This window comes from Notolepis coatsorum, assembly GCF_963971535.1.
Source record: "Notolepis coatsorum genome assembly, chromosome: 16".
Lineage (NCBI taxonomy): Eukaryota > Metazoa > Chordata > Actinopteri > Aulopiformes > Paralepididae > Notolepis > Notolepis coatsorum.
In genome coordinates, this window is record NC_140180.1 from 63,464,779 (window position 1) to 63,492,492 (window position 27,714).

At 42.5% G+C, this 27,714-nt stretch overlaps 1 protein-coding gene across 1 annotated transcript in view; it reads right to left on the reverse strand.

Annotated features, from left to right (window-relative positions):
- Positions 1 to 27,714, reverse strand: part of LOC311242770 (alpha-1,3-mannosyl-glycoprotein 4-beta-N-acetylglucosaminyltransferase B-like) — a 66,839-nt gene that overhangs the window by 28,525 nt on the left and 10,600 nt on the right. Inside the window, exons 2-3 of the mRNA XM_084331801.1 lie at positions 2,586 to 2,762; positions 1,098 to 1,196 (exon numbers count right to left, since the gene is read on the reverse strand). Coding sequence (XP_084187927.1) covers positions 1,098 to 1,196; positions 2,586 to 2,762 — 276 coding nt within the window. The remainder of the gene's footprint in view (positions 1 to 1,097; positions 1,197 to 2,585; positions 2,763 to 27,714) is intronic.

Sequence of the window (27,714 nt, forward strand, 5' to 3'; positions counted from 1 at the left end):
CAATGTTTTATATTGATCACAAAAGAAGAATACTTCACTGTCAGTTTACACAAAAGAGGCAATTATAATTTATCTTTCAACATATTCCTCCTAGATACACATAGTCCCCTACATATATATAGTATGTAGAGCAGGGGCCTACAGGGGGTACATGGGCCTACAGGTAAATACAGGTGGTACAGGGGCAGATGGTGGGTGCAGGGACCTACAGGTAAATACAGGGGGTACAGGGGCCAGAACTACCAAACAGAGACCCCTCCCAAGATTAAATAGTAACAATACACTACATTAAATAACTGCAGAATTAACGTCATCATCGATCAGTTATAAGGGGGGGAGCTACGTTAAAACAGGGCCACTGTGACCTAGATACAGCAGTTTGATCCCCTACTGGGAACCAATCAGATAAGATAGTGATGAGGTCAGTGTGTATAGAGATGTCAAGTGTACTGTGGTTTTACTGGGCAGATCCCAAGTTGTGTGTGTGTGTGTGTGTGTGTGTGTGTGTGTGCATATGTCTGTCTGTGTGTATGTATGTATGTGTATGCATGTGTAACCCACACTCTCCATTGCAGCTGTTCTCCCTACTGTAAATATGAATGTGTTCTTGGTTAGTCACATTTCCAGGGTATTACGTTAAGGGGTTACGTTAAATAAATATAAGAAAATGCATGAAACGTTGTGTAATTTACCTTCATAAAGACAGGAAATTATGGATGGATGAACCCATGTACATGTTGAGGTACTTCCCAAAGGTCAGTGAATACCACGACCACAACACCAGAGGGAGTTCCACTAATCATGTTCAACCCAGATTCGGCTCAAACAAGGGTCTAAACACGTTTTGCAATTATGCCACATAAATGTTATATTTTTATATCTGTATATCTGTATGTCGTGTATGTCATAAATTGGAAATGGGGGACCCTGATGTAAACAAGACGAAAGTCTTTCTCTGGTCTGCATCCCCTTAACAATTGTGTGTATTGAGCTGTACTGTATTGTACCCATTCTGCAATCTGTTAATCAATCAATCAATCAATGGTGTTTTGGAGGAACGAAAATAAGGGGAAGACTAGTTTGTGTGTGTCTCATACCTCCCTTGCGGCCCTGTCCCAGGTGAACGTTGGGCGTGAGGCTGTCTGGGTGTAGCATGAGATGGGGCAGATAAAGGTAGGCATTGGGCTGGAGGAGGCCTGGGAGACACACACAGAGAGAGAGAGAGAGAGAGAGAGAGAGAGAGAGAGAGAGAGAGAGAGAGAGAGAGAGAGAGAGAGAGAGAGAGAGAGAGAGAGAGATTGAGACAATGAGACAGAGAGACAGAGGGAGACAGAGGGAGAGAGAGATTGAGACAGACAAGAGGGAGAGATACAGAGAGAGAGAGAGAGTGAGAGAGAGAGGGAGAGAGAGAGACCATATTAAGTATCATGAGACTCAAACAGCTATCCTGTTGGAGCCCTTTCTTTCCATTTCATCATTTGAGAAAACAAATCTTAACACATTAACACACAAACTACAACCATTCATATTATCTTAATGTAAGAGTGCGGTCTTCGTTCTCCATGAAAGAATATTTAAAAGAACATGATCTAATTTATTTTTAATGGGTATTTATGTCAGTAGAGCGTGTTTTAAGTATTTTTTTTTTTAGACTAGATGCTCAAACAATGAAGAGTGAAGAGCGGTGGATACAGTTCCCTCAGGGAAAAGCCACCATCTGTGATTTACATGTTAAACCGTAAGATAATAACCACGTATTACACACTTCCAAGACACAGGAATCACAAACATCAGAAGCTTCTGTTTCAATGTTCATTCATGGTTTTCACCACCACCAGGTGAAAATGGTTCACATAATGCTTCATTTGACTTTTTGTGGTTTAATTTCTTCTTCTAAAGAAAAGGGCACACAAAGGTTACTCGGTTTTGGCTTTGCCATCAGCAGGCTTCTTCAGGTGTCTGAGCCGAGCAGGTGCTGTTGTGGCAGACTTCCCCCAGATGCTTAGAAGACCAACCTGGTGGAAGTCTGTGCCACAAAATACCCTTTTTAAGTGTAGTTTATTGATTTTCCAAGAATAATATTTTGGAATTCTAGAACTTTCAATGCACACTCCGATGCAGAGCTCTATGTCCGTTCGTCACGCAGGCTGAAAAAGGAAAACATCCCTGTACACAACCACACATACACAACCACTAATATATTAAACCACTAATATATTACACACCCACACATTTCAGACTGAACAAGGACAGGGGCAGAAAAGGAAGAGACGCTCTAGACAATAAAACAAGCCTTACATGCTTTTTTACAATAAATGTACACTTTGGAATACATTTTCAGTGTCTCTTCGTTGTATATTCACTTCAGTTATTCATGTTAATCACTAGTCTGAGACAATATTTACAGCTCAAAAAGGTTACATTTGTTTGTTAAATAAAGTTGGTGTTGATGTCTTTGTGTTTAATGTTAAAAGCAGTTAAAACAGACCGGTCAAAGTTGACCAGGATCACCAAAGTAAGGGGGGAGAAACGAAGAGAGAAAAGAAAGGTTTAATCTTGGGTTGGCCCCCCTCTTCTCCACTGACCCATGGAGTTGTTGGGGTTGTCGGTGGTGAAGGAGCAGCAAGTGTGGGAGGTGTTGGCAGCTCTGGAGAAGTTCCTCAGCTGTTCTAGAACCCTGTTGAGATCCTTGCTAACCGCCCCGCCCTGCGCCTCCGCAGCCAGCAGACGCTCGTACATGGCCTGGAGGTCACGGTGTGCTTCTGGATCAGAGAGAGAGAGAGAGAGAGATACAGAGAGGGAGAGATACAGAGAGAGATACATAGAGAGATATACAGAGAGAGAGAGATACAGAGAGATATATACAGAGAGATACAGAGAGAGAGAGGGAGAGAGAGATACAGAGAGAGAGATACAGAGAGAGATACAGAGAGACACAGAGAGAGAGATACAGAGAGAGAGAGGGGTCATTTTGTGTTGGACAGAAAGCATTATATAGAACAACATAATATTGGCCGTTTGTGGTCACTATGGCAACATCACTAATGCCTCAACATGGTTCTGGTGGGTATTCCTGATTGGTGGGTTAGTTACCAGGATACAGGTCTGGTCTTAACCTCTGGGGGGGTTGGAATGTTAGCATGGTGTGTACCTTTCCCAGAACACTGGGTATTGGGGAGTGGGAGGGGGGGTTGACACTTTTAGAGGGAGGCCCTTTACAATCGCCCTGCTTTTGTGTAACAAACGCCAATGACATCAAGAGTTTCAGTACAGTAGGCCTAGACACTTTACAGACAAAAGCCATCTCTGGATTGTGCCGGGCGGAGATTACGTTATCTCCCCCGCATTGAGTAAAATGTTATTTTGATAGTCCATTGTGGACTCTACATCTTATCAAGAGTATGTCAGTAACTTGTCAACAGTCTGTCAGTTGACTTTGAACAGGAAGTTGTCACTTTTTGGCCAAGCTACAGAGCTGTGACTCAAGGTTTTCACCTACAAAGTTGTTAATAAACATATTTCCTACCTTAACCCTAACATGAACCATTCCTGCTACATACAAATGAAAATTAAACCACTGATTACCGTTTAAACTAATTTGCTTAAACTAGTCTTTTCATACTGTACATTGTACTCCAAAGTGAACTGGCCTTCTTTGTCAACACGTCAGCTTAGCCATTGGTATGTTTTTATCTACAAAGCCATTTTGGGTAAACTTCCTGGCTACTTATCTTGCCTTCTGATTCCAAGGCAAAGTTATTTTATTTTTATTTTTTATTTTAAACTTCATTTTTTAGCGTTTATCGCTTTTCTGGTCAAGCATGACCAACAGATGTAGGGTGAAACGGGAGAGAGAGCAGGGGAAGACATTCGGCAAATGACGGCGAGTCCGGGAATCGAACTCGGAGTCAACCAGGTCCGTGACGCAGCACGGTATTCCGCGACGCAGCGCGGTACATGGTGTGCTACTGGAGCACCCCTAAGGCAAAGTTCTTATGGGCTACGATCACAGGACCATTTGTTAATGACAGTCCCACATTTTTATTCTGATCTTGGAAAGAAAGCTTTTGGGGTTTCTGCTCCATCTGCATGAAATAGCCTGCAAGACGAGCTTAAACTACAGGATACATCAACTCTAACTGAATTCAAACATATGATGAAGACCATGGAATCTGAGACCATAGGAAACTGACAGTAATTGACAGTGTATTTTCTTTCCTTGGAACTGTGTGTCTAAAACCATGAGCTGTCTGAATGTTAGTTTTTGTCTGAAACTAATGTGTTTTGGTGTCCTTCTTGGCCAGGTCACTCTTGTAAAATAGATTTGAATCTCAATTTGTTTTTATCTGGTTAAATAAAAGGTTAAATAGATAAATAAGAATACCATGTCAACTGTCAACTGACACACTATTGATAAGATGTAAGAGTCTACTATGGACTATCAAAATAATAAACATTGTTTCTCATTATCATCACCTAGGCCAGGGGTCAGCAACCTTTACTATCAAAAGAGCCACTTTCCCCCCGTCCCACAAAATAAAATGCTCAGGGAGCCGCACAACCTATTTACCCTTAAAATGAAGATAACAGTGTATAACGTTTTATATATCCCCAAGCATACCCCACATTTAGCATAAAACACCTGACAATTCAGGTGGCGTAGCGGAGATTGCGTTCGTCACCAACACCGGAGACGCTGGATTCGCCTGTTCGAATCCAGCTCACAGCTCCGGCGTTGTCACCAGCTTGGCTGGCCGTTCACACTAATACAATTGGCTGTATTAGAGGGTGGGAAAGCTGGCGGGGTGGGTCTGGGTCGTTGTAAACAGCGACTCCTACAGTTCGGTCGGGGCGCCTGCTCGGCGCGGATAGGATCTAAGGGGGGGTAGTGTGATCCTTCCACACGTTACACCCTCTCAGTGAGAGTCCGCGCTGCCAGGTGAAAAGAAGCGGTTGATTGGCTAGACGTGTGTCGGAGGAAGCACGTGATAGCCTCCACTCTCCCAGACCGACTGTGGGGGGTAAGTGCGCAGCGACCAGGAAGGGGATTGGGAATTGGCATAACGACTAACATTGGGATGGGAGAAAATCGGAGGAAAAAGGAGGGGGGAAAAGATAAAAAAAAAAAAAAAAAAAAAACTGACAATTGCATACCCAAAGTAATTTGCGATTTATTATACTTTATACTTATAGCACACCGTTTGTTGCATTAATGGGATTATAAAGCAACAAAAAGAACATTTGACTTTTTATTGCCGCTTTTACCTGTTATAACAAAGGAAAACTTCAAACTCTTATGAAGAGGAGACCCATTTTTAAATAAAACACAGAAGAGGAGACAAAACACTGGTGTCTGTAGACCGACTTTGAAATAAAACCCTGAACTATTCAGGTATATTTGAGTCCTTCCCTTATTTGTGGAACATTTATAAAATAAAAAGTAGTCCACTTTGAAAAACGACCATGTGTAGACCTACTTTGAAATAAAACACAGAAAAGGAGAAAAAACACTGGCATCTGTAGACCTACTTTGAAATAAAACCCTGAACTATGCAGCTCTATTAAGAGTCCTTCCCTTATTTGTGGAAAATCTATAAAATAAAAAGTAAATTTTTCGTTGTTCGCAAATTTCGCACCACATATCAGGCATACAGGTAAGCCTGCATCGTTAGTCGTGAAAGAAAATTAATCTGTCCACGCTGAATTAAATCCTCAGATTTTCCTTTTTTTGGATTTATCCATGGTTAGCTTACTGGGGGGTCGGAAACTCAAGATTAGCCACTTGCAGACGGCAGAGAGAGGCGCAGGTGTGACGTACTGTATATTTTAGTTGATGAAATATTTTTGTTGACTAAATATCTTAGTCGATGAAATATTTTTTTCATTTCAGTGTCACAGTATGACATCAATCTCAAAAATAAAAAAAATAAAATACTGAAAAAAAAAGAAAAGTTTAAATATATATATATATTTTTTGGGCCAGGGAGCCGCAGCTGATTGGCTAAAGAGCCGCAGGTTGCCGACCCCTGACCTAAATGATCCATGTAGTGAAAATTCACATAAACACAGGTTTTATGACGGCATCAGATGTGCATTCTAACCAGACTACGGGATACACAGGCCAACTTGTAGGCAACATGCAGAGAGTGGTGTTCCCCCACTTCTTTGTATTTTCAAATTACAAAACCACAGGATGGTACCTTCTACACTCTATATAATCATTGAAACACAGTAGGTGTGCTCCCCACTTCCAAAAGTAGCGCTACAACACTGGAAACATGATAGGTCAGTGTTCTTGCCAACAGGAGATTAAGTGAGACAGATGGGAAAAGATACAATAGGATTTATCTGGGCAACAAGAGGTTCCATGTTGAGACATCTGCTTGCCCAACGTTTCCCAACGTTGCCCAACAGTGTAGCCCAACATATTGCCCAGTGTCATCACCACCTAGGGCTGGATGATATGGCCAAAATATATCACAATATTTTCTTACTTTTGGCGGTATAAGTGCCTAAGAAATGTGAATATATAATGTTGGACATCCTTGGGGGTGATTCATTTTACCGTTATTGGTATTTACCTACCCCTCCTTCTGTAACAAATGTGGCCTTAGAGGAAATAGGCACATTGATGTCATCTCATGCCTCTTAATAGAGTTAATAGTTCTGGGTGACCTACATTTGGGTTGGTTATCTGGGAACTCTTCTGGGTTAAAATAACCGTATCTTGAGTTAAGTTTATCTCAGCTGATTTCCTACCCCACAAGGCAAAATATTTAATAAACGAACAAAAACCACTTAAATACCCATCTAGTGGAGTTTTTGCACAAGATCATTGCTCAGAATTTGTACATATTTGATCAGGAAACAAAACTTAAAACCTTTGCATTAGTATGATCATAAAAGGTCAATCTGATCATAAATTGTTCTCTCTTGCGAGCTCCCATAGAGACTATCTTTTGTAAAATCATGAAATCTTTTAAAATAAAAACAAGCCTACCATCTCTCTACCTGCTCAGATTGGTGATTAAAATGATTGAATTTGAAATAATATATATGTGCTAAGCTTTTAACTATCACTTCATATCCTCTCCAACAACAGATTTTCATTTAGACCTGTAAGTTACAAGGTAATCCATTAAAACCCCTAGATGCTGTGTATCATAGTGCATTGCGTTTTATCACGGGAGATACTGTGCCCTACACCCCGGTGGGATGCTCAATGGTGCCCCGACTGTAAGCTCTGTTGTGAATCCTTTCCACTTTAAGCCTATCACTGTCACTGAAATCGGTAAAGACTTGAAAGACAGACTGTAAAAAGTCAGCAGGTCCGGACAACCTACACCCACTCCTTTAAAAAAAATCTGGGGGATGTCATGTCTCTTATACATATAGAGAAAATCAGATTTACTACACAAGGCCACACGGATATCTTCCACAAAACATGGCAGCCCTTCCTATCTCATTTCAAATCCCACATGACTCCATCCAAACTTGGGACCCCATGACCCCCCTCCTCCCCCTATCTATCTATCTTCATGACACTGCTAGCCCACGCATGGCTGGGGAGATGGCATTGTGGTGGTCTGCTAAGGGTGTTAAATTTACTTTCCATTTTATTTGTTTTACCATCTGGAAATTACGCTACTAAAATGGAGAGTATCACTTATATTATATATTATTATTACGGTATACATACATATATATATATATAAAAAAAAATATCTTTTCTCTTTGTTTTATTTTAATTTTACTTCATTTTTCTTTTGCGTAGCTTTGTCTGCCACATCTGTACTTTTGTTTAATTATTTAAATGTCTATTTTTTATTTTTATTGTATCTTTTTTTTTTTTTTTTTTTACATGTATGTTTGTCGTCGCCCTCACTGGGTGGGATGGGTGGGATTAGGGGATAGGAATGGGGAAGGAAATGGAAGTTGTATAATTTTAATAACTAAATATGTACTAATTCTTCCAATAAAAAAAAGATAAATCTAAAAAATTAAATAAATAAATCTAATTTCTACAACAACTCCTACTAAAGACAGCTGCTGATTTTATTGCTGAGCCCATTGCTTAAATTTTTTTTTATCTTAGTTGGCTGCACAAGATGGCCACACAGAGCCACGAGGAGATTCCCAATTTAATAGATCTCAAAGCTCACATGGACACAGAAAAACATTACGAACAAAGCTGTGCGGGGCCTCAAAATGATGTTTTGGTTTGATAAGATGCTTATGATACAATCATTTTTATGGTCAGACGCTTGTGTGTGAACATTGTTGTCTCTGATTGTAAACGGATCTTTCATTTGTGGCCACGGATGAAATAAACTTTCCTATTATTAATAATGACTCAGAATCATTAATGTAAACGGCTCATCGTTTTGTCCCTTTAATATTTCCCATTACAGAAATGTCCGCCCGGTTCTGTGTTTGTTGGTTAGCTCCGTTAGCTAGCAGCCTATCAAGACCAGCCATTGGAATACTGTTTTCTAAATTGGGGAGGCTTTTAATCTTCAAGGTAAGAGGATTTTAAGTCATGGTATCCATAAACTTCAATCGGTTCGGATCCTTTGAATGAATGAGAATGTAAACAAACACGGCGTTACGTTGAAATCACTGACTGCGCCCAGAGAGGAGTGGTTAGGCAAAAAATTGTTCAGAGTATATTTGCTTAGAAAACGTAATTGCCTAATTCAATTATTTTTTATTTCTCCATGTGGTAAATACACAGGTCACAACATGTTTACAGGAACGTTTTGGAGTTGTATTTGGAGTGTATTTCGTGACTGTAGGGCACTGTAGGGAACGTCCGGGTACAAGTCTGACCAACTTCCAGTGATGAAGCTAAGCTACGCTAACGGAGCGGCTGTTCCCTAAGCCTAATGCATGCACAGAGACAAAAAAGGTATGTATCTTCTTGTCTAACTCCAGGGAAGATGTTAAATAAGCTAATTTCCCAAAATGTTGGAGTTTTCCTTTAAACTGTAGCCCTATTTTCAGAAATTTCGCCTAAAGGTACGTGCCTAAATGGACATGCCTAAATGGAAGATTGCTCCACTTCTACAAGGTCAATTAGCATGTTCTTGGTATCTAGGAACATCTAGGGACCTGGGGTATGTATTTCCAGTGTCAGAAATATTGTGTCTGTTACTAGGCTTGAGTAAATTGTAATGAAAAAAGGGAGGGATAACTGAAAATAATTTGCAATGCATGTTCCTAGTCGAGACCTGGCTAAATGACATTACTGGTGTGACAACGCTGATAGAAGCCTGCCCTCCAAATTATAAATCAATCGGTCAGACAAAATAGAAAAGGGGGAGGGCTTGCCGCTATTTTATCTACATCGTTTGTATGTAATGACATTGACATGGGTGAATTTACATCATTTGAATATCTTGCTATTGAGCTCAAAGCTGAACCGTCTTCTTTGCTCATCATCACATTGTACCGGCCACCAAAATACTCATCAATATTTCTGCAGGAATTCTCAGAGCTAATCTCAGTCTGTATCCTTAGATGTGAAAGATTAATCATACATGGAGATCTGAATATTCATATAAATAAGAAGAACGACCCCAAGGCTATTGAGCTTACCAACCTACTGGACAGCTTTGAGCTAATACAACATGTAAATGAACCCACTCACCAACATGGTAACAGCCTAGACTTAGTGATGACAACAAGGCTGAACATTGATAAAGTATCAGTAATCGAATTACCTATATCTGACCATCACTGTGTATTCTTCAATGCTAACCTAAACTTAACAGAGACAAAAAAGGTAACCATTGTAAAGCGAAGAGTACTAGATGACATCGCAGAAGAGAAGTTCTCAAACATCATGAGACAAACTGAACCATCCAGTCTGGACTGTTCTTTAAAGGGGAACTATCTTATAAATGGCCTTTTTGAGTGTTTAGCATTGTTTCCTAGCTATGTGAACTTATATTAATATGATCTATGTCTCAAAATTCTCATATTGGCGCATTCTTCCAATTCTCCTCTCACAATATTCACCCTCACTGAACTGAGTCATTTGAAATGTGCGCAATATGTGATGTCATAAAGACACCGCTGCATGTTAATGTTCAGGCGAAGACGACGCTGCGCAGTGGTTTAGGAGCCCAGGCTCAAAACGGCTCGAGATCTTGAGGTAGAAAAATGCTGTTTTTGAGGACTTGATTAGAAATACAAAACAATGAATAAAAAAAATATATATATTACAGAGGTGTTCCATAGACTCACAGGAATTGTGTAAAAGTGCCCAAATAGTGAAAGAAATAGTAAAATAGTTCCCCTTTAAACTGCATGGTTGAAAATCTCAACAACACCCTATCATATACACTGGATGCTGTCGCTCCATTAAAGGGGGGGGGGGGAAGTCAAGTGACAAAATCTCCCCATGGTTAAATAATAGCAGTGTTGGTCAGACAAAGAGAATCTGTAGAGCTGCTGAACGAAAATAGAGGAAAACCAAGCTCACGGTCCACTGCGATATATATAAGGAAAGCCATGACTGCCTATAACAAATAAATACGAGTGGCAAGAAAGGACTATTTTTCTAAGATTATCACAGAGAATGTTGGAAACTCTAGAATATTATTCTCAGCCATCGACCAGCTACTCAACACTGCCCCCACCCCTCCACAGTCATCTGCATCAAAATGTGAAGAACTAGCATTATTCTTCAATAACAAAATAACTTCAATTAGAGCCAGCATTAGTCCTGATACAAACATGGACACCATCAGCAAACCCTGCGAAAAAGTAACCATAGGAAAATTTGCTTGCATTACATCAACTGAGCTTTACAAAACTGTCATGGAATGTAACTCCTCCACTTCCTGTATTGACCCTATACCCACAGAATTTTTTAAGCAAATATTCGAGAGTATTGCAAGTCATGTCCTAAATATTATAAATACATCGCTTCTGACAGGTATTTTCCCAGACGCATTCAAAACAGCTGTCATAAGACCCTTACTAAAGAAACCCAAACTAGACAGTAATGTACTAACCAACTATAGGCCAATATCCAACCTCCCATTCATCAGCAAGATACCTGAAAAAATTGTCTCAATACAAATAAACTCCTTTCTCAAAGAAAACAACATCATGGAGGAATTTCAATCAGGCTTCAGAACGCACCATAGCACTGAAACTGCTCTTACAAAAATAATTAGTGACCTCAGAATAAACTCTGATGCAAACAAAGTCTCAATTCTCGTCCTATTAGATCTAAGCGCAGCGTTTGACACGATCGACCATGATATCCTAATAAATCGTCTAGAAAAGTTAGTTGGTCTTTCTGACTATGTATTAAACTGGTTCAGAACATATATCAAAGGGAGAAAATATTACGTCAGGCTTGGAGATCATTCTTCTGAGAAACATGACACCTACTTCGGAGTTCCACAGGGGAGCTGCATTGGTCCATTATTATTCTCACTATACATGCTGCCACTCGGAGACATCATTAGAAAGCACAATGTATGTTTCCATAGTTACGCAGATGACACACAATTGTACATCTCCGCTGAACCAAATGATCACACAGCTATAAACTCCATTTCCGCCTGTCTCTTAGCAATAAACAAATGGATGACGAACAAATTCCTAAAATTAAATGAGGGCAAAACTGAAATCCTACTAGTCGGTCCTATAACAAAAAGAGAAATGTTACAGAGCAATATGGGGCAACTTACTCCTTGGATCAAACCCGAAGTTACAAGTCTTGGTGTTATAATAGACTCAGACCTAAGCTTTAAATCACACATCAACAAGGTGACAAAAACATCATTTTCCAACTTAGAAACATAGCTAAGGTACGGCCGTTTATAAAACAAAAAGAAAAACTGATCCATGAATGAATGAATGAAAACTTTATTTAACAGATTGCAGAATGGGTACAATACAGTACGGCTCAATACACTCAATTGTTAAGGGGATGCAGACCTGAGAAAGACGTTTGTCTTGTTTCCATCAGGGTCCCCCATTTTCAATTCATATAGACATTTATGACATAAACAACATACATGACATTTATGGCATAGGGACATATAGGTATTTAGTACTGATACATTTGTGACATAAACGGTATTCAAATATACAAGGGGAGGAGACTGTCTATTAGGAGGTGGTGGGGGTTTTGGGCATTTACGGTGGCCAGTTTCGAATTGCAGCCTCCCGTAGGTGCTCTTTAAGAGCGGTTTTGAATGTGGGTAGGGATTCACATTCCTTTACAGCTTTGGGTAGGGCGTTCCACATTGATGTGGCATAATTGCGAAACGTATTTAGTCCCTTGTTTGAGCTGAATCTGGGTTTAACATGATTTGTTGAACTTCCTCTGGTGTAGTGGTTGTGGTATTCACTGACCTTTGGGAAGTATTTTGACATGTACATGGGTACCTTAGTCATATAGTGTATCTTGTAGACCAGGCCCATTGCAAGTTGCTGTACTCTGTCGTCTACTCTAAGCCATCCTAGGTTGTCAAAGTGGGCAGGGGTGAGGTGGGTTCTGGGGTAAGGTCAAGTAGTAGTCTGACCAATTTGTTTTGTGATGTTTGTAATTTTGTTTTAAGCGCCTTTGAGGTGCTTTGGTACCATGAGGTGTACGCATAGTCGTAGTACCCTTGAATGAGTGCTCCTGCCAGAGTCTTCAGGGTATTCTTGTTTACCAGAGAGGAGATCCGGTACAAGAATCTAGTTCGTTGGTTGACTTTTTTTATTACATTGGATGCCATTTTGTCACAGGAAAGATTTGCCTCTAGGATGGAACCCAGGTAGGTAATTTCATCTTTCCTTGTGACAATATTGTCACCCACTGCAACTGAGAAGCTGTCGGTCTTGCCGAGTTTGTTATTTGAACCGAAGAGAATGGACTCTGTTTTGCCCATGTGTAATGATAGTTTGTTATCAGCGAGCCATATGCAGATTTTGCCTAGTTCCGAGCTGAGGGTTTTTTCAACCTGCAACTTGTTCTTGTCAGAGACCAGCAGGGCTGAGTCGTCCGCAAACAGGAACAAGTTGCAGTCACAGGCTGACGACATGTCATTTGCATAAATTAGGAAGAGTAGAGGTCCTAGTATGCTTCCTTGTGGAACACCACAGCTCACTGTGAGGGGGGGGGGATAGAGTACCATTTACCTCTACCATCTGTTCTCTCCCCTCCAGGTAGGATTGCATCCAGCTCACTGATAAGCTATCAAAACCAATTGCTTTTAGCTTGTCAATCAGCATGCCTTTATCTCAAGCCGACTTGACTACTGTAATGCACTACTCACTGGCCTCCCAAAAAAAGAAAATACACAGAACGACTCCAACTCATTCAAAACTCGGCAGCTAGGCTACTAACTAGAACCAAGAGGAGAGACCACATCAGTCCTGTATTAGCTAACCTACACTGGCTTCCGGTAACATTTAGAATTGATTTCAAGATCCTCCTCCTTATATACAAAGCACTAAATGGAACAGGACCAAGCTACATTGCAAATTCTCTAGTCAACTATGTGCCTCCTAGAACATTGCGATCATCTACTACTGGTCTATTGAAGGTTCCAAGCCACAGTCTAAGGAAAAGTGGGGATGCAGCCTTTGCAAACTATGCACCAAAGTTATGGAACACACTAGGGCTGACCTTCGAATTTTTTTTGGCAATCGAAGCTTCGGGGCCGAGCTTCGATTTTAATTCGAAGCTTCGAATTAAAAAAAAATTTATTAATCTTTTATTTTTTATTTTATGTTGTGGGACTTGTACAGCACTTTGGTAAACTTTCTTGTTTTTAAATGTGCTCTATAAATAAAGTGGATTGGATTAATGAATTAAGTAGCCCCTTTCGTGACTGTGACGCAGCCAACACGGCTGTGTGATTTAATTCAAGGTGGATCCGATCGCTGTTGTCGTTTGAACAACTTCAGATTTCATGGGAACTACCAATCCCCCAAATCAAGAATGTTTAAGATGAATGAAGTAAGATTTTGATTATTTGAAATATGGCCTGTGTAGACTAAACTATGCACAGAATTATGTCAGTCTACAAGGTCCGGATTCTACATGGTCCGGCAATGTAGACCTTGTAGACTCCACTACAGACCAATTATCAGTGAATGTTCATGCATTTTTAAGAAGGGCTACTTCCACAAAAAAACAAAGAACTCACCAAAACATCTCAGTAGCACCTTATCTAAATGTTCTATTTCATATATGGAGATTCATATTTATTTATGTATTGCATGCATTTCTACATTTTATTTCCTATTTTGTTTATTCATCCCAGTATCTTTCTTTCTTATGTGTGGAATTCTACAAGGCATTTACATTCACATTTACATTTAGTCATTTAGCTGACGCTTTTATCCAAAGCGACTTACAAGTTCTGTACGACAGGTCATCAGGAAGGATACAACTCTATCAGCTGAGTAACAATATTCATCAAAGTGTTGCGTGTTACAGTGTAGGTTAGTTTATTAGGACAAGTGCATGACAGTAAGGTTAATTAGGGTTAGATTTATTTTATTTTATTTTATTTCAGATAATGGTTGAAGAAGTGCGTCTTTAGTCGACGGCGAAAGATTGGACGGGATTTGTCTGTCCTAACTGGGGTGGGTAGTTCATTCCACCATTGTGGTGCAAGGACTGAGAATAGGCGTGTAGGTGGTGTATATGTGTTTGAGGATGATATCCTTCAAACAGGCAATAGTGATGATATAATGTGGGCAGTGCCGAGCTGGGTTCCTTTCCTCCAGTGTATTTGTCCCCCGGCCGCGTGTTGCTTTTTAACAGCGGAGGAGTGCAAGAATGTGACAATGTGAACATGTGACCGCGGCAGCGCGAGAGAGCGGCAGTGCGGAAATAGGCTGTCTATTGCCATTCTCTAAGACAAACGCTAACCTTAACCAGCTCCTTAACAGCGCCTAAACTTAACCGTTCTAACCTTAACCAACTCCGAAACAATGCCTAACCTTAACCTTAACCTTAACCATGCCTAACCTTAACCTTAACCATAGAAAGAATATTGCCATTCTCTAAGACAAACTCTAACCTTAACCAGCTCCTTAACAGCGCCTAAACTTAACCGTTCTAACCTTAACCAACTCCGAAACAATGCCTAACCTTAACCTTAACCTTAACCATGCCTAACCTTAACCGGCGAAAGAATACACGTTAAAAAAAAATGGGATTCGAACTTGTCACCAACGGACCGCAGGACCGGAGCGCTGCCAGGTGAGCTAAGCTTCGAATGAAAATCATGGCGGATTACGGCTACATAATGCCGCAAGCTCTGCCGCTCCGCTCCGCGGCTGCCACGCCTGCCGCGGGGCGTGTCGCAGCCAATCAGGGAAAACGCGGAAGCACTCGGCAGCACTCCTCCGCTGTTAATAAGCAATAGGCCCCCCGGCCCCACCCAATGGCACCATGCACACACACACACACACCGAAGTAAAAATACTTTTTTTCTTTTTCTTTTTTAAACTTCGATTTTTTTTTTAATGTTCGAAGCTTGTGCCATCGAACGAATCTTCGAAGCTTCGAAGTATTTAAGACAGCCCTAGAACACACTACCTATGGACATTAGGGAAGCTATATCTCTTAATATTTTCAAAAATAAGCTAAAAACGTACCTCTTCACCATAGCCTTCTAATACACCCCGCTGTACTGTAGCACTATTTTACTCTGTCCATTCTATTGCATAATTTTACTATTTATTCTATTCTACTATTCTATTATTGCACTGTATTATTTTACTCTGTCTATTGCTTTTTATTACAGGTTCAAAATTGTCGGGTATTGAACTGTGTGTATCGAGCAGAAGAGACTGTCATGAGCAGGAGACTACTGTCTGATACGGCTTGCCTTAAAATGTGCATTTGTGGTGTCAGGCAACAGGAGACTGTCATCAGCAGGGGAGACGGTCAGCTTTAATACTGTCCGATATGGCTTGCCTTAAAATGTGCATTGTGGTGTCAGGCAGAAGAGAAGACTGTCATGTTTTGAACTATGGATACCGAACAAAGGTTTGGGACGGCTTTGAACTGTTGAAACAGTAATTCAGAACAGTTTTACCATTGTACGACTTTGAACTGTTGAACAGTAATCCAGAACAATTTTATTGCACTGTAAAATATATATTTTTTAATCTATTCTACAATTTTATTGCACTGCACTATTGCACTATTTTACTCTTGTCTATTTGATCTAGCTCCTTTTATTATTGTCTATTTAAAACTGAATCAAACCATAAACTAGATGGCCTGTTGGGATGTTGGATCTTAATGTGAAAAACTGTGATTTTATATGTCTGTCTTTTTTTTGTTGTGAAGCACTTTGAGCTGCAGTTTCTGTATGAAAGGTGCTATACAAATAAAGTTTATTATTACTATTATTATTATTATTATTATTATTATTATTATTATTATTATTATTATTATTATTATTATTATTATTATTATTATTAACATCCAAGGGCCCACATGTGGGCCCTCATGAGGACGATTCGCGACACGCCACTTTGCCGACCTCTAGCGGCTTGGGTGTGCATTTCTTTTAATACAATATATAGATCGAATTAAAGCCCTATTTGTTGCCTGTCAATTGCCCTTTCAGGTGACAGAATCCGTTCAGCGGTTCTCGAGTTGCATGCCGATATGTGAGGCGTGCGCCAAAGTACACATTACCACCCCCGACCTCCGGGGGCTCTAGGGTTGTAGCCAATGTGGATTTCCAATGATACCCCATGATATGATAATTGGGGATCTAATACGGTCTCTATCGGACCAGAATTCGATAGTCCGCTTTTTGGGTTTGTGTGAATGCGCGTCGAACTCGGTCCGTTGACCAAACACGCAAACTCTGGTCCGACCAAAAACATAGATCTCCGTTCGCTTCATCGGACCAAACGCGGACCAAACGTAGGAAGTCACCTGATAAACTAGCATCTTGGGTATATTATTATTATTACCGCGGCGCGGCATTCACTGCAAAACAAGCACACTGCATCTATCTATCTATCTATCTATCTATCTATCTATCTATCTATCTATCTATCTATCTATCTATCTATCTATCCATCTACTGTGCATCTTGGGGTAGAAGGAAGAAAAAAAACACAGCTGCTTATTATTACCGCGGCGCGCAGCATTTACTGCAAAACAAGCACACTGTGTAAACATGTCTCGTGGAGAGACTTGGGCGAAGTGAAAGCCCTAATCGACATATGGGCAGAAGACCAAATAAAACAGCTGCTTGTGGGCACTCACAAAAACAACGAGGTGTACAAGTTGTTTAGCGAGAGGATGGCGGTAATGGGAATTATAATCGAACGATGGATCAATGCCACGCCTCTGCTACTGCTACTATCACGCTTCACGCAGTTTGTGTTGATGCGCATTTCACTTCCTGAAGGGGAGGGATTTCCACTCTCCATTGTGTCCAATAGACGAGCGTCCTTTTCGACCGCGTGACATTGTTCAGATAGTTTGGTGCGCCTGACAAATTGCTGTGTGAATGCAGACTAACCAAATGATGAATGCAACAATGTTGCAACTTCACCACCAGAACCGCACCGAGTCCACCAAAACTATATGTGAAAGCACCCTTACTTAGTTTCCACCACTTTAATTGTGACTTTGGGTTGTTAGTGTGAGGGCCCGCCTACTTACTTAGTTTCCACCACTTTAATTGTGACTTGGGTTGTTAGAGTGTGAGGGCCCGCCCACTTTGGGTAGTTAGAGTGTGAGGGTAGGGCTGGGCGATATGGCCAAAAACGTTATTGCGCTAAAATTATACAATTATTTTCATATAACTCGATATAGATAATTATCGTCGATATAATGTCTGTCAAGTTTAATTAACTTCTTATGCCCGGCGCCGATGGACGGGCTATTAATAGACGGGCTATTAATAGACTTGTTTTGCTGCTGCGAATGTCTCGAGTTGATGTCGTCATCAGTCCGCGCACGTTAGCAGTTAGCCAGAGCAAGCGGTGTATCCCATGACAATGTACTAAATATGACCCTAAAATACTCCGTTCCGTCCCAATACATTGCAACGACGTCCACCGCATACCCCACACTACTCTAACCGTGGCCTCAGAATTCACGCCACACACCCACTCGGCACGTAAACTATAAAATAGCGCCGTGCAAGCTAATTATCCTAGCCAGCCTTGTTTCCTATGTACTAAATATCACCCTAAAATACTCTGTTCCGCCCCAATACATTGCAACGACGTCCACCGTATACCCCACACTACTATAACCGTGGCCTCAGAATTCACGCCACACACCCACTCGGCACGTAAACTATAAAATAGCGCCGTGCAAGCTAATTATCCTAGCCAACCTTGTTTACTACTTGAGTCCTACCGCTCTACCCAGAGGTGCACCACGGGTCTCCTTCCGCTGTCGGCCATCTCCTTCACTGATTGGTTGTTAGTGCGTGTGCTCATATCCAAGCTTGGAAAATCGATATATCGAAACTTTGCGACCACGTTTCATGTTTATTTCGAGGAAATAATTTATCGCGATAGTTATCGTTATCGTTTTATCGCCCAGCCCTATGTGAGGGCCCGCCTACTTACTAGTTTTCATCACTTTAATTGTGACTTGGGTTGTTAGAGTGTGAGGGCCCGCCTACTTTGGGTTGTTAGAGTGTGAGGGCTGCTGGGTGTGCTTCCCCTGGTTTGTCTCCCTGGTACAGTAGGCAGAGTTAATTAGTGTGAGTGGTAGGACCCAGTGGCGTAGCGGAGGCCCCGGAGCTTAGGGGGCCCCGCCCTCACTGTAGGCTATCCTCTTAGATTTCGTAACGAACAGGGCGCAGTGTGGCAGTGGGAGTATGGTTCTGCGGGGCTGCAGCTGGATGCATCTCGCGCAGAGGGCGGGCCCCCCCCCCTCCCTGCTATGTTGTAATTATTTGCTCACCTGCGATAGGGCTAGCCGGCTGACTAATGTTCATTGGCAGGCTGGGCAGCGTTCAAAACACAGCGGGAAGCGCCGGTAAAAATACCCAAGCGGACGCGGTGCTCAGAAAAACAAGATGAGAGCGAAAGCCAAACAGGAGACGGCAAAGCTACGAAAAAGAACATCATTGTTCCAGCAGGCAGCAAAGGTATACTGACTCTAACGTTACTGAAGATGCATCGGCAGTAAGCTCCCCACCTCAACCCCCCGGTCAGCTCCGAGTCCAGGCAGACAGACAGCCCAGCCAGGCCCCCAGCCACGCTACAGCCGCCAAGACAGGTTAGAAGAATAGAACGTTTTATTCGCCATAACCAGTATGCTACTACAGGTTACATGTATGCATCAAAACGGTTACATTGTTTGTGTCGCTCCGCAGAGCTTAGCGTGAGAGCGTGGAGTTGGGCAGTGGTCTCCTCTAGTGAACGAGAGTGTTATTATTATTATTATTATTATTATTATTATTATTATTATTATTATTATTATTATTATTATTATTATTATTATTATTATATCACTAAATCTCAGCACCCCCGCTGCTGAAGCCCTGATTTTTTTTTTTAACTTTTTTTTTTAGTGTTTATCGCTTTTCTGGTCAAGCATGACCGACAGAAACAGGTTGAATGGGATGTAGAGTAGGGGAAGACACTGAGAAAATACGGCGGGTCCGGGAATCGAACTCGTGTACCCCAGATCCGTGACGAGCACGGTCGTCCCCGACGCGTGTAGCTTTATGTCAAGCAAGCAGTGCAAGAATGCGGAAGCATTCGTCACCGCACGCCACTACGGTAAAGCGCCTTTCTTTTCAGGCCCGCTTTGGGAGCTGTCGCGCGGAAATAGGCTGTCTATTGCCATTCTCTTTGACAAACTCTAACCTTAACCAGCTCATTCTCTTTGACAAACTCTAACCTTAACCAGCTCCTTAACAGCGCCTAAACTTAACCGTTCTAACCTTAACCAACTCCGAAACAATGCCTAACATTAACCTTAACCTTAACCATGCCTAACCTTAACCATAGAAATTATATTGCCATTCTCTTTGACAAACTCTAACCTTAACCAGCTCCTTAACAGCGCCTAAACTTAACCGTTCTAACCTTAACCAACTCCGAAACAATGCCTAACCTTAACCTTAACCTTAACCATGCCTAACCTTAACCGGCGAAAGAATACATGTTAACAAAAAAAATCACGTTAAAAAAAAAATATTCAATGGGATTCGAACTCGCCAGCAAACGAGCCATAGGATCCACAGCCATGTAGTCTTGCCAATTGAGCTATTTCTAGATACTGAATAAGGGGCGGTGACTTATATATATTGAGCTCCGCTCGTGTCGAACCAAGGCGGGATCTCATGCGCATGCGCGGGCACCTCGCGCACGCACGCACCTGAGCGAGCACGCCGCCGCCGGTGCACGCACGGGCGCTGGGCGGCGGAAAATGAAAGGCGCATTACCGCACGACACTACGGTAGAATGGCTTCCGCATTCTTGCACTGCTTGCTTATCATTAAGGAAAACGCGTCCCCGACGCCGAAATAGCGCCGAGATACGCGGTGAGCTACGAGAGCTCCCCCTGCTGAAGCCCTGATTATATTATATTATTATACAGTTCCTACTGACCCTATACGGTTTACAAAAGATGCCTGAAAAAATAAACATTTAAAAAAGTAGCCGCCGAGACCCGAGACAGGTTAGAAGAATATAACGTTTTATTCGCCATAACCAGTACGAGTAGCCTACAGGTTACATTGGAACTGGAATCTAATCCGTAAATTTTTTAGTACATGGTTTAAGTGGCCGCGATGTCCAGTGTGATGATAATAATGATGTGTGTTGTAGCGGGACGGCCAGGCACGAGATTATGGGTCATTGTAATACAAGGATTTACTGAAACTGCAAGTAGTGTCAGAGCCTGCATAGGCGGAGGGTGAGCTCGACATTAGGGTCGGCTGTAATGGGATGGACCTTGCGGGGAGCACGCAACATTTTCTCACTTTATTATTGATTTAGGGGAGTGGTCTGCCCTGCGGGGGGGCCCGACATATTGCGCAACGCCACTGGTAGGACCTGGCTGTTACAGTTCTGTTACAGTTCGGCGTCGTTTTATATAGGGACGCTAGGAACATGTCCCTACCAAAAACATTGCAGAGTGAAAACATACGGTTATCTATATAACCATAGTTGTGAGTAATAGCGGCGCTCTGCCCCTACTGGAATATATCCCATATCAGTCTATATACTGAATAAATTTGTACCTATACACCCCCATCCGCTCCTCTACATAAGCAGGGGTGTGGCCATACTAACAGCTCCTTCCCAAGTCTTTCACCACCAAGGCGAAGACCACAGGGTCCTCAGTGAGTCCGGCGCAGAGCGCCGCTATTACTCACATAACTATGGTTATATAGATAACCGTATGTTATGTTACGTCATAGCTTACGCTCTGCGCCTACTGGAATACAGGAGCTGAGCAGAGCGGAAGCCCGACAAATGTACCCGCTGAGGCACCCCACAACCATCAGAACCGGGGAGGACCCGAGCCCCCGGACCCCCCTAGTGGAGGACGGGAGGGAATCGGATCCGACTGTGCGAAGAGGGTCTTAGAACTCAACGCACAGGGTGAGCAGACCGCTGGACTTACCTTCCCACAGAAGAACCCATGACTACACAGCCGCGCAACCCACATGCCACTAGAGAACGAACGGGAAGAAGAAAACCCCTGTTACAACCCCTAATATCACGGGGTCAAGAGCAAAAACCCAACCCAGTGGCAAGGCCGTAGCAGCGGAGCGCAAAAGAGGACCCAGCCCCAGGAAGGGACTGGACCCCCCGGAAAAAGGGGGCCTGGTGAGGCCAACGCCGCCGCAGCATCGAGACCCCACCAGGCGGTCACTAGTGACACCACCCCCCACATCGCCAGCGTATCGGACAGGGCCCATCCAAGAGCAGGCCCTTCCCCCCTACAGCACGCCGCCCTGAAGCACTCAAGGGGCTACACCCCCACAGCGGGACCAGGCAGCGCAACGGGGAGACAACCCCCAAAGAGGTTGATCCCTGAATCCAGGTAACAGGTCAAAAGGACTCGACCTGAGCCGGGAGCACTGCGGACTAGACAGGCGCCAAAGGGGTCTGCTGAAAACAGCACCCCGGCGGAAGGGGCGTACGGTATGCTGTGCACCATGTCGCAGCCTCCACAAAAAAAACCACCCTCTAGAGGGGCCGAGGCAGAGAAGGATGACACGATTGGCAGACGTCATGAAAGGTGCAGGGGCACACTCGCAGGCAGACGGGGTCAAGCCCGGCCTAACCCGAGAGTCGACTCCGCTACCAACACACCTGGAAACCAACCACCACCCAACAGGAGGCGGTTGTTCCTATAACCCCCCAAGAAAAAACTCCAAAACACAACTGCGGGTATACACCGGCTATACAGCAGTACAAGTGTTTCAGTTCTCAAGAAGGGGTTAACCCAGGCCAACAGGTCGGAGATGGAGACAGAGCAGGAGTACCCTCGTCTGGCTCCAGCAGTTCCCCAAAGCCAGGCCGTTCACCCCTGCAGCTCACCGCCTTACGACGGGAGCGAGCAGAGGCGAAGAGCTTGCGTCTCAAGCTCGGCCGACCGTCCACTGGCGAGGGAACCAGAGCTGGAACTAGGCCATCTCACGGGAGACGGCCTTGATTCAACAGCCCATCGGAGAGGCAGACTCCCCACCGGACGCCGCTCGGGCGCGTCCGACTGCCACGACCGTGGAGTCAGAGCAGCCCCACGACGCACGCGGCAATAGAAAAACGCTGGTAAAGGGTGACGTTGTGAGCGCTCAAACCCCCCGAATTAGATGTAGACATTATGACTTCGCTTTTTCTCATAAATCGTGAGAGAGAAAAAACAAGAAACAACGTCCACGCAGCTCCACTCCAACAACTATTTTACACTAAAACTCAAGTGGTGTATACAGACACTCGCCGTGGTGAAAATAGGGAAGGAGCTGTTAGTATGGCCACACCCCTGCTTATGTAGAGGAGCGGATGGGGGTGTGGCCAGGCGGATGGGTGTGTATAGGTACATGTGGAGAAATGTATTCAGTATATTGACTGATATGGGATATATTCCAGTAGGCGCAGAGCGTAAGCTATGACGTAACATAACTGTAGTTTTAGTATTATAATTCACAACATCACTGTCTTGCAAAACAGAGCCTTTTTATCTGTTGCAAAGGTGTAGGTTGACATCTGTAACAAGATCAGCAAGCTATCCTATTATCTGCAATATCCAATCAACAACCTAACAACTAAATCTAAAGCTCAAATCAAACCCAAGCCCCTGTTTCCCGGCACCATGTCCCAGTTTGGGTGGTTTCGGCGGCCTGCTAGTCTAGGTTTTACATTGAATCATCACCTAATCACTCATCCACCTGCTGATTTGTGTATTCCAGTGCTTGGGAGTGTTCCATCCTCAACAGGGCTCCAGGGTGCGCCCGTTTTGGTCGCATTTTGCGACCAAAACTCAGAGCTGTGCGACTGGATGTTTTCCCTTGTCGCACTGGTGCTCCCAGCTCCCAGCAGGTCTGTCTGTCTGTCTGTCTGTCTGTGTGTATGTGTGTGTGTGTTTAGCGTCTTTTTCCCCGTGGCCATGTGCGTTCTAAAAAAATAAAAAAAATCTCTGCCTTTGATTGGCTATAACACATGCATTATGCAAAGACCAGCCCAGATCTGCCTCCGATTGGCTCTGATCATCACCCTGCCATTATTATTCGCTGAATGACAGGATAAACAAAATAGCCATGTGAGCATTGAAACGATAAAAAAAAGCACAGCGTCTCATACTGGTTTCATAATACAACGTTTCCGAATGGACGTTTGGATTAAACAAAGTGTATGCAGTGATGCTTTCCCAGCGGAACACAAGCTGTTTAATGTTACACAGGTATGTTATACACGTTAATTAAGCTATGTAACCAGGGCGCCTGTACGTTAATGCCAAGCAAGCAGTGCAAAAATGCTTCCGCATTCGTCACCGCACGCTAGTGCGGTAAAGCGCCCTTCTTTTCAGACAAATGCTACCGTGCGTGCACCGGCGGCGGCGTGCTCGCTCAGGTGCGTGCGTGCGCCGGCGTGCTCGCGCGAGGTGCCCGCGCATGCGACACGAGCGGAGCTCAATATATATAAGTCACCGCCCCTTATTCAGTATCCAACAAATAGCTCAATTGGCAAGGACACATGGCTGTGGATCCTATGGCTTGTTTGCTGGCGAGTTCGAATCCCATCAAAAATATTTTTTAACGTGATTTTTTTTTAACGTGTATTCTTTCGCCGATTAAGGTTAGGCATTGTTTCGGAGTTGGTTAAGGTTAGAACGGTTAAGTTTAGGCGCTGTTAAGGAGCTGGTTAAGGTTAGAGTTTGTCAAAGAGAATGGCAATATAATTTCTATGGTTAAGGTTAAGGTTAGGCATTGTTTCGGAGTTGGTTAAGGTTAGAACGGTTAAGTTTAGGCGCTGTTAAGGAGCTGGTTAAGGTTAGAGTTTGTCAAAGAGAATGGCAATAGACAGCCTATTTCCGCGAAAATGAAAGGCGCATTACTGCATGCCACTACGGTAAATTTTTGCACTGCTTGCTTGGCATAAAGCTACACGCAACCAGGGCACGAAATTAACTTTTTGACTCACCGGCCAGTGGCGGGTAGATGGGAAAATTCTACCCGCCAAGCATATTTCTTACCGACCAAAAAAAACGCATTTTTGTGTCACATATATAAATTTTTTTCAGTACATTTCAAGTAGATAAGCTATTACTAGGGCTGTCTTAAATACTTCGAAGCTTCGAAGCTTCGTTCGATGGCATGAGCTTCAAAAATCAAAAAATCTAAGTGTAATTTTTTTTTTTTTTTTGCCTCCAAAATGCATCTCCAAGGGAATATCCCTTGGAGTTGTACACGACGGCGACGCCACACAAAACATTAATAAGGCTATGCCTATGCTGCTATGACTAATGTGTTACCAAGTTGGCTAATTTAATTGTAATAGTCTGCTTTTGTAGGTGCATTGTCTGATATAATTATAAATTATTAATTATTAATTAAATATAATATAATTGTTTGCTTGATAGACGAAGGTTGCAACATAATTATGTAATATCATGTCGTTGGCTGTGAGAGCAGCCCCACTGTACCCAGGCAGCGCAGCCGAGTGAAACCTTGTTGGCTGCGTCACAGTCACGAAAGGGGCTACTTAATTAATTAATACAATCCACTTTATTTATAGACCACATTTAAAAACAACAAAGTTTACCAAAGTGCTGTACAAGTCCCACAACATAAGATAAAAAATATATATATATAAAAATAAAGATATTATAATTAATAATATAATATATATATTATTTTTTCTTCGAAGCTTCGATTGCCAAAAAAAGCTTCGAAGGTCAGCCCTAGCTATTACGTTGAAGAATACACACTTAAAGAGGCCAGAGTTAAATTTGTACTCTCTCTCTCTCTCTCTCTCTCTCTCTCTGAAGTCTAAACTTCACAACACACAATCTAAAACCCCTCCCTACCTCCCTTTCCCAAACCGTTCCTACAACAATTGTTTTATGTTGCATGATTTGTATTTTTTTTTTGTGAACAATTTTTTTTTTGACATGACATAAAACTAGACACGCAAGCATTAACAGTAAATATCCACAATAAATCACAGGACTATACATTCCAGTATTTGAATCAATATAAATGTAGTTTACAAGATATATACATAATACTTGCAATACAATACATACATATGCTCTTGCTCGCTCTTCTTCCCCCCCCTCAGGACCCCCCTTGGATAATCTATCCATTATTTAGTTTCTAACCAAGTATTACAATTCATATGCTAACCTTTATTCTCTCCACCACTTCTAACCAGATTGCAATGATGGCTTCATTGACACATAAAATTCTTGCTGTAGATAAATCACATCGAGATAGGTAAGAACACAAACGGCACATTTTATCCGGTTGAATCCAGCGTGATGCTATCAGCTTTTTAGCAGCCGTAAGACCGGACAAAATTAGTCTCTTTAGCTGTATAGAGGCTGCTAACTGAGAAACATCATTCAACAACAATACAGAAGGTAGTACAGGTATGGTCAGAAATAAAAATTCTGATAATTGCGTGGTTACTTCTTCCCAGAATATCTTAACAGGGGGGCATTCCCAGTACATATGTATAAATGTACCGATATCACCCCTTAGACACAAGGAGCATAGAGAGTCTTGTTTAAGCCCCATTCGGTTCAATCTTATAGGAGTCAGGTAAGTCCTATGAATATAATTAAGATTAATCTGTTGATGATCCGGGTTGCGTGACGCTAGTCGAACGTTTGCCCAGACTTCTTGCCAATCAAAATCTACTTCCAAGTCTGGTATATCCCTCCTCCAGACTGAGTCTAGGGGGAGGATTCCATACGAAGACGTAAGTAAGTGATGATAAAAGTCTGATACGAAGCCTCTCGATGTCTCCCTTTCATAGAAGAATTTGTGATATCTGTGGTACTCAAGTGGTATCTTTAATGGGACTCCATGAGCCTTCAAAGTTGCTAATAACTGTATAATAAGTGGAGCTGGTGAGGTTAAATTTGTTGTGAATTTCATGATAGCTACAGAAACCCCGTTCGTTGAAGATATCTCCCAATGTATGTATGCCCTGCTTTTCCCATTTGGGATATCTGATAGGTCGTTGTGCAATAAGGAGTGCATTGTTATTGAATAGGGGAGAATGGCTATGCCATTTATGTTGGTTAGTAAATTTTTTCTGTGTGTCACGCCATATCCGAATCACATGTGTAATAAGAGGACCAAATTTCAAGTCGCATTGCTTAATTGATAATTTGGTGTATACTATATCCTGCAGTCTATGTGGTGCCACTATGTTTTCTTCTAATGTTCTCCAGGATACAGATGCTTGATAATCAAACCAGGTGATCAGTGGTCTTAAAGAGAACGCTTTAAAATAGTGGTAGAAGTCTGGAAATGCTAAACCTCCGTCGGCTTTGTTTCTCTGTGCGTGGATCTTTTTATTCGTGGAGGTTTGTTGTTCCAAATACATTTATATGCGGTGGAGTGTAATTTCTTCCAGTAACCAGCAGGGGGGGGGGGGGGGGGGGGGGGGTAACGGTAACATTGAACTAAAGAAGTTGCTTCTAGGTAAAACATCCATCTTAACTATTGATACTCGGGCCTGTACTGAGTTTTTAAGTTTTGACCACCTGTCAAAGTCATTTGTGATCCTATCTTGGAGTCTTGTATAATTATACTTCACCGTTTGGCATATAGTAGGGAATATTTCAACTCCAAGACATCTAAAGTGTTCTACCATTGGTATATTTCCTGGAAGGATTGTAGTCTTCGCAGAGACATTAAGTGGGAGGAAGGCCGACTTTGGCCAGTTTATCCTAAATCCCAATAGATTGCCAAAATCATCAATCAGCTTCATGAGGCAGTGAGGTGGTAGGGTTTTGCATGAACAATATTACGTCGTCCGCATGTATGTAATATGATGCTGTGTGCCCTTAATTGAGATTGGCTCTATGGATTGGGATTGTTTTATATACTGTGCTAAAGGCTCTAAGGATAGAGCAAATAGTCCGGGACTAAGAGGGCAACACTGTCTGGACGAGCACGACACAGGAAAGAGTGAGGAGGTGAATTTACCTGTTATAATCATGGCCGATGGGTCTTTGTATAATACTTTTATCATATTAATGAATCCGTTTCCTAACCC